The following is an 8,725-nucleotide window of genomic DNA, read 5'->3' as shown; positions in this document are numbered from 1 at the left end:
GTTTCATTCTCAAATTATTCACAGCCTTATAAAAAAACTTTTCTACTTAACTAACTTAATTTAAATACACTCTCGATCTGCCACATGACATAGTAACTAGTTTTAAACTCTTGTAGAGTATGAAACTTTTAATAAAAAGTCGAAAAAAGTGTTAAAAACACCTTAAACTTTAAAATGTATTTTACTCATATTGCAAGATGGAGGGTTTTTCAGTACTTCTCTCAATCAAAACTTGAGATTCAGAGATCAAGCTTTCACCAGATCCAAAATTTCACCACCTTACACCATCAGATTCACCTGGAATGAATCTTATCGACGTGATTTTTGATGGCACCAGTTATGGAAACTGGAAAAGAGAGGAGTGTTATCAACCACAATACTAGAATTTCAAGGGTGTGTGCTAGATTTGTTGGATATTCTTCATCTTATAAAATTTATTTTATCACTATTTTGTCGCTTGAACACTTCGACTCTCGATTCTAGGATAACTTAGTATGTGGAAATTGTGAGGGAATGAATTATTTAATATGAAGAAGCTGGAATTTTGATTTAATGTACTCTATTATTATTTTGAAAATATAATATACATATTGGAGCATAAAATAAGTCAAAATTTCATGTCTGAATTTTTGCCTAAACAAATTGCAAAAAAAAAAGAACAAAGAAATACAAAGGTAATGAAAGTTTAGGGTATATTTATAAACAAATATTTTATTTTTAAGAAGTATAACTTGTTTATTAATTTTTAATTTAAAAAATCAACATCCAAAAAAATAATAATCAAACTTGCATAATTAAATTATACATAATGTCAATATGTCAAAATCCCTAACATAATTATTAAAAGGCGAAATGACCTAAGAGACCCTTATACTTGGTTTCGTTTGTCAATTAAACCCTCCTACTCATTACTTTGCCAAATGAACACTTAAACTCAATGAAATACTATTTTTAAACCCCTCTAGATGTTTTGAATGTAGATGGGCAAGAACAGTGCAAGAAGATCTAGAAAGATGATCAAGATGCAGAGTGCAAAAGGATCGGGTGCATACATGTTTAAGCTGGATAAAAGAGCGATACTGGAGACAATTTAGAAAGGAGTTGACAACAACAATTTTGGGGACAAGAATCTACCACACATGGAAGGCAAAGAACTAGAAACACTTCAAGGAAGTAAATGTAAATACAGAGATAGTTATTGCATAGATAAAGAAGGAAATCATTGAAAGGATAGAACTAGTAAAAGGCTTTAAAAAAGCTAGGAAGTGCAATAGTTTAGTTCGGAAAATCTATTTGTTTTCTTACTGATTTTAAGGCTCGAGATGACTAAGAGCCTGTTTGGATTGACTTAAAAAAAGTACTTTTTAAGTCAAAAATAAAAAGTTAAACTGAAATGACTTTTAAGTAAAAAAAAAAGTAGGGGATACATACTTTTGATTGACTTANGATGATCAGGATGCAGAGTGCAAAAGGACCGGGTGCATACATGTTTAAGCTGGATAAAAGAGCGATATGGAGACAATTTAGAAAGGAGTTGACAACAACTATTTTGGGGACAAGAATCTACCACACATGGAAGGCAAAGAACTAGAAACACTTCAAGGAAGTAAATGTAAATACAGAGATAGTTATTGCATAGATAAAGAAGGAAATCATTGAAAGGATAGAACTAGTAAAAGGCTTTAGAAAAGCTAGGAAGTGCAATAGTTTAGTTCGGAAAATCTATCTGTTTTCTTACTGATTCTAAGGCTCGAGATGACGAAGAGCCTGTTTGGATTGACTTAAAAAAAGTACTTTTTAAGTCAAAAATAAAAAATTAAACTGAAATGACTTTTAAGTAAAAAAAAAAAGTAGGGGATACCTACTTTTGATTGACTTATTTTAAGTCAATTTTGTTGGAAAACTATATGCACAGCGGAAGCATATCAAAATCTTTCTGTTTACATGAATAATAGATAACCAATAATCGTTTATGCTAGAACACATATATTTGCTGAAATTTAATTTGATAAATACCTCTTGAAACGTGAGCAGATACCTTCAAGTGAATCCACAAGATAGACAACAACTATGATCTTCTACAGTGATCCCAAGTTCACATCCGAACTCTCTCAATACTTGGGTGGGCAAGTATCGATAGAAAACTAATCAATCTTTCTAGGGTTAGAAGAATCCCTAATTATAGAGATTTCTTCCCAATACAAAGAGGAGAACAAAACACAGTCTATTTTCTTCAACCAGAAAAATATGCGACTGTTTTCTTTTTAAAAGAAAACTCACGCTAGTCTCCTCTTTTCCCTTAGAATTAGGATTCTGAGTTCTAGTTAAATATGGGCACTGTAGGGACCACAAAATTAATTACTGAGGCTTCCTATTATGGAAATAATTCCAAATAATTAATTTGAATTTATTCTTACCATAATAAATTACAAATCATTCCACTAGAAATTCGTAATTGCACTCCTCTATTTATATTTCGAAATTTCCCATTAAACACTTATGTAATTCCTCATGTTAGGATTATAGATACTAATCAATAAGTTAAATTACTGACAAATTTAACTTAATGATTAATTTTCTTTAGAGCACTACTTAACTTATTTCATGTGTCGGATTCATAAATTCACTTGCAAGGTTTGACACGATGAAAACTTATAAGTTTCTCAAAAAGGCATATCAATCAATCTCTATAATGAGACATGAATTCCATCAACTAACTTATTATTTCACAAAGAGATCTCTTTCACCAATATATATTATTATCATCCAATCTACCAGGCATATTGACCCATCTCAGGATCTCATCTTTTAATAAATCAAAACGATAATTAATATATACAGATCATAATAGTTATATCAGCATTAAGAATATAAGTACATTTAATAGTTTAGAGAATATGTTTTAAGAACATATTCTCTAAACTTTATACTTATAAGAACCGATGATTTAATCCTCTATGTATAAGCTAAAACTCTACACACTAAATCATCTACTATATAAGTAAACAGACGCCATAAACAAATATATGATCTATTTAAAATTAAGCAAATATTTATTCTATAATAAATATTATTTCTTAACATATGGTTAATAGTATATATCCCAACAAGTTTTAACTTATTTTAAGTCATTTTTTATCTTGCCAAACACTTCCTAACTTATTTTAAGTCATTGTTACTTATCTTAAGTTATTTTTTATATTTGCCAAACACTTTCAAAAGTCAAAAGCTGACTTAAAAATAGGCTTGACTAACTTTTAAGTCTATCCAAACACCCTCTAACACTTAGGTTATGATTCCTTGGAGTGCTCTTTACGAGTTAAATTGGTTGTCTATGATAATCTTTTCACGATTTACCAAAAAAAAAACTCAATTATTAACAAAAAAATGTATGAATTTTGTACAATATACTACGACTTGAATTCATGCTCAATAGCAATGGTAGCTGCGTAGATGGGTAGTCTTTGAAGATCATCAAAGATAAATAAAGAGGGAAACTTCATGCTTTGTCTACATTATATCCCTAGGAGCTGGAACTAGCAACATTATATTGCAGAAGCTGAGACTATGATTTTTGGACAAAGGTTTTGATATGGCTAAGTCGTGGAGTTATTTGAGCCAAGACTTTCAATCTCTTTTATGAGCTTCCCAATAACATAACTTGTCTTGTCTGGTCAATATGAACAAATGGAGCTTTATTACCAACATTTAAGATTAAACAAGCAAAACTTGTCAATATCATATATATATGATCCTTCCATCTAGGGGTGTCAAATGGGCTGCTTGAGTTGAAGTTTGAGATATTAAAATGGATTGAAATAGAAATTGAGTTGGGTCTTGACCCGCTCAAGTTTACTTTGGGCTCAAATGGGCTAAAAAACGGGTTGGGTCTTGACCCACCCAATTTGACCCGATTAATCTCAATAATTTTAATATAGTGATATTTAACTTTTATAATCACAATTTAAATTTCAACTCAAGATTTTTTTTAAAAAAAAAATAACAAATGGATAGATAAATCCTAAAAGATGTTAAATAGATAATAATTCATACCTTTAATATAGGAACATATTATTTACATATCTTAGTAAAAAGTTTTAAAACGGGTTGAAATTGGAGATTGAATTGGGTTCAATTGAGGATTCTCTTAAAATGGGTTAGGCTTGAATGAGTTGAGATTGAACTTAATTCAAATTATCTTGAGCCCAACCCTTAAAATTTTGGACGGATTGGACGGGTTACCTATGTTTGAGTTCATTTTTGACAACCCTACTTCCACCCATTGTTACCATTGTTACATAGGACTAGATTGGTTGTCTCATTTTAATGAGCACATTCAAAGTTTGAGATGACAAATTCATATTTGTAAGCTTTTACACTTCAATGATCAATGGAGACTTTTAATTATGAAAAAAAAATACTAAACAACGTGTATATATATATATATTATAAATAGTGTATATAAATATATATATAACTTTTATAGATCATATATACCTAATATATACATGTGACCATGTTTGTTAAAGTTTTATTCACACATACCTAGCTCTAAAATAAGGGCACAAGTGTCAATGACCCCATGCTACTATGTTTGCCCACTACTATATGGGCTTTACATATCTTTTTCTCATAGGTGGGCTTATAATTTCATTAGGTAATAATAGTCCATTGTTATCTTCTTGACTCACAAAAAAGACAAAAGAAAAGACACGTCATATATCCTTGTAACACAATGTAAGAAACATTTTCAACCGTTTGATTATTTTCCTATCTTCAATCTTAAGCCACTCATCTACTATGAATATACTCTCTTTTTTCCCAAATATTCTTTGTTCTTAATTCCCAAGTTAATGAGTACTTGGTAGCAATTTTTCAACTGTGCTTTTGAAGCTGACACTCTTTCTTTCTTGTAGGGACATCTCTAGAACTCTCTCTCTCTCTCTCTACTCTCTCCATGGCTACTCAAAGCTTCAACCAGTTCCCTTCATACCCTGAGGTAAAAACTAGATTTCAAGATTTCAAATTTCCTCTTTTTTAAAGCATCTAATTGTTAACATTTTAAGCTCAAAATCATCTTTTAAGGTTCTTAATGTTATAAAGATTTGATCTTTTTACTCATATATCAGTGTTTTTTCCTTAATTCTAGATGAAAGATGCAATCTTTGAAGATACATGCAAGAACCCTTTTTTCTTTGACCTCATTGTAACATAAACACAAAAAAGATTCTAGCTTTTTGCCTTTTTTTTCTGGGATTAGTGGTTGTAAAGATTGAGGTTTTGTAACTGTAAGAACCCCAAATGAATTTTTGTTTTTTCCCCCCAATTCCCTAGTTGTTTTTGTTGAAAAAGAGAACAAATGATAATCAAGAATGCATTTTTTTTGTTTGTTTGTTAATAGATCTGCATATGTTTGTTTCTTGAAAAATGAAGTTTTGGTTGTTTTAACAGATGATTTATGAAGCCCTTGATGAACTAAATCAAGAAGGGGGTGCAAACAAGTCATCAATAACTAAGTACATTGAAACAAAGTATGGAGATCTGAATGAGGATCTTTCAAAGATGCTGCCTTTACATTTGGACAACATGAAGCAAACTGGAGACCTGATTTTCCTCAAGAACAATTACATGAAACCTGGTCCAGATGTTCCAGCAAAGAGGGGTCGTGGTAGGCCACCAAAACCCAAAGCTCCATTGCCACCTGGTGCTGTTGAATCTGTTGAATCTGCACCACCAAAGCCAAGAGGGCGCCCAAGAAAAGACCCTAATGCACCACCTACTTCCAAGAAGCCAAAGCCAGCACCTGTTCCTGGAGGTCCCAATTCAACAGATCTTGGTTCTACTACTGGGAGGCCTAGGGGTAGACCTAGGAAAGTTAGGCCACAGCCTGCTCATGATGATGATGATGATGTTGAGGAAAGCTGAAAACTTTTAAGGCTTGTTATTGGACTCTTGCTGATGGTGATGACTCTAATGACTTAGTTGTCTTATTATCCTCTTTTTTTTAGGTATTAGTAGTATTATCTTATGTAATAGTTTTCAGTTTGAGTTGCCCTAGTCTGACTAGGGGTCATGGTTTCAAAGCTAAGATTGCGTAGAATAGACTAATTGTGGTCTCGATTAGAGTTATTGTTATGTGACTAGGAGGTCATGGTTTACAGTGTGCAATAGACTAATTGTTGTGGTCCAGTTCTTTCCTGAACCCCGCACATAGTGTTAGCTTAGTGCACTGGTCTTTTTTATTAGTATTGTTTTCTTGCTTAAGCCCCTATTAGTTCTAGTAGATGTGGTTATAAGTTGTTAGGGGATTGTGTACTTGTGTTAACTCTTTGTTTCAAGATTCACTGTGTAATTGTTGCACTTTTCACTATGTTGATGCTTCTTTTTGTTACTCTTGTCTCTTTACTAATATGAAATTCAAGGTTTGATGGGCAAATTTACAATTGAAACTTTTTTATGGAGTTGGTTCTTGATGGTGACTACTAAAGTGATGAAGCTCAAGTTGAAAAAAAGAATAGATTCTTGGTTAAGTGAATAATGAAATGAAGACATTGTAGTGGATAACATGTTTTTGTTGGGACAAAAAACATCATGTGTACGAACTAGATTGTCTGTGTTTGAAGACATCATCTCTTATCCATTGAAAAATGTTTTATAGTCATGTCTTTGTCATAAAAAAGGTCCCACTTGGGGTTGGAATCTTGATCTATTATGACAAGTCCTTTGATGACTCCTGGTGGGAGTAGCAGAGTGTTGGAATCTTCTTATGAGTCTGGAGTGAATAAAAGGGTGTAATTGTTGTTGGTGGAATGAAGAATATATTGTTTAGAATTTTTTTTTAAGTGGTTGTTTGTGCGAATAAAGTATAATATCAAATGTTAATAAGAAAAATAATCTATATATAGGGTAGGAACACACTTAACAATGTGAAGTTTTTATAGGAATTATAAAGCTTATTCTAAAATGGATAATGTTACATTACTAAAAGTTAGTTGTCACAGCTAGCCACAACCAATATACTCTACTATAAGTACAATCGTTGTCCATCACCATAATCAGTTGTTATCAATACTAATTATTCATTATCACAAAAGAGAGCCACCAACACCACTTATAATCAACTATTAGCTATCAGTATATATCGGCAATCACCATTATTGACTATTATTGTCATCAACACAATTATTAGCTATCACCATCAACCATCGTCGCTAACTATGATTGTTAGCCATCATTACCAATAGTCATCCTCAATTGGATTTTATGTATATAAAATAAAGACAAATTTTATAGGTTTAGAGAAAACAAACTGTCATAATAATTTTGATTTCAATACAACATCTTAATATTTCAATGTATATTCAAATTTAGGCATCCTAATCAAACAAATGAGGCCTTAGTCTTAAGAACATATTATTCCGTGGGACGAGTACATAGATGCAAAGAGTCTCTTATGTTGCAGCCCATGAAGAGAGAAAGAACAACACAACGGAGCGACATCATGGAACAAGCCAATTTACTACCTTTGCTCATAGCGAAAACAAACGTAAATAGAAGGTGAGTTAAAATAGCCCTAAATACTTGAATAATGTGAGTGACACATAGTAAATTTTCAAATAAACCCATGAATCCTAGCAATCAATCACATGGTACTTATATGCGCATAACTGATACGTGCATAACTCTATCCATTTACTAAACGACCCTATACAGTTTACAGAAACTCCAAACTCAGCTTTCTTAAATTTTCATAGAAGCGCCATATTTACTTTTGCTATATTTGAATCCACCAACAGTACTATTCCTAATAGTACAAATGGTCTTAAATTTGCTAATGGCCTACCTTATCATGTATAGTTTTTAAAGACAGTAGCAACAGTAGACATTGAATACAAATAACAAATTCAATAAATATAGATAAGGGTTACTGTAAAGTTAGAAAATTGGCACATGTTAAGCACCAGGACCACCCCCTAGTTTTTCATTTTATTTTTTTTTTGAAATATCTTTTAAACAGAAAGATGCTGGACAACATGATGGCCCATCATTAAAGTCTCATCTTAGTACATTTTCTTTAGAATCTTTGCCATGGTTGTCATATTTATTTGACTCTAGGGACCACAAAGCATATGCATCATTGTTTCACCATTGCCATAAAAGGTGGAGTGATAAGCACTCCTTCATTCTTAATCAAAAGTCTCGGATTCGAGTCCCTATGAAGTCACTTTTGTTAGGGAGCTTTTTACCCCTCAATCTGGCGTGAATCGGATTTAGTCAGACTCCAATGTGAATATCAGACACCGAATGAGAAACAAAAAAAGGTACTCGTTACTTTCTCTGGAAATCATAAATTCAAGAAGAAAGGAGAACATGGTTCAGGGGGAAATTAAACCAGTACTAGTCAAAAAAAGAGAAAAAGAAAGCCCAACATTTCAAAGAAGGATGATACATATTATTAGTGACCTCCTACAATAACATATGTAAGTGGTACGTGAATGATGGCAGTCTTATGCAAAAATCTTTCCTTTTATTTTTTTGGCATGATACAAAGATAGACACTTTAACTTGACCTCAACCGGCAACTAAATACCCCAACTTTCATTTGACCATCTTGCCACTTCAACTAAATACCCCAACTTTCATTTGACCATCTAGCCACTTCAACTTGACATAAGCGTGTCTCACGAACATCTTAATTTTGAAATGCACATCTAGAAACGTTTAA

At 32.2% G+C, this 8,725-nt stretch overlaps 1 protein-coding gene across 1 annotated transcript; it reads left to right on the top strand.

Moving 5' to 3' along the window:
* The first annotated feature begins 4,835 nt into the window (after positions 1–4,835).
* Positions 4,836–6,409, top strand: LOC125851916 (HMG-Y-related protein B-like). The gene is made up of 2 exons (XM_049531662.1): positions 4,836–4,999; positions 5,452–6,409. The coding sequence occupies exons 1-2, from the start codon at positions 4,958–4,960 to the stop codon at positions 5,923–5,925; spliced, it is 516 nt and encodes a 171-aa protein (XP_049387619.1). The 5' UTR covers positions 4,836–4,957; the 3' UTR covers positions 5,926–6,409.
* Positions 6,410–8,725: the final 2,316 nt, after the last annotated feature.

This window comes from Solanum stenotomum, unplaced genomic scaffold, assembly GCF_019186545.1.
Source record: "Solanum stenotomum isolate F172 unplaced genomic scaffold, ASM1918654v1 scaffold30548, whole genome shotgun sequence".
Taxonomy (NCBI): Eukaryota; Viridiplantae; Streptophyta; class Magnoliopsida; order Solanales; family Solanaceae; genus Solanum; species Solanum stenotomum.
Note: the sequence above shows the minus strand (reverse complement) of the source record. Positions and strands in the feature narration are given on the sequence as shown.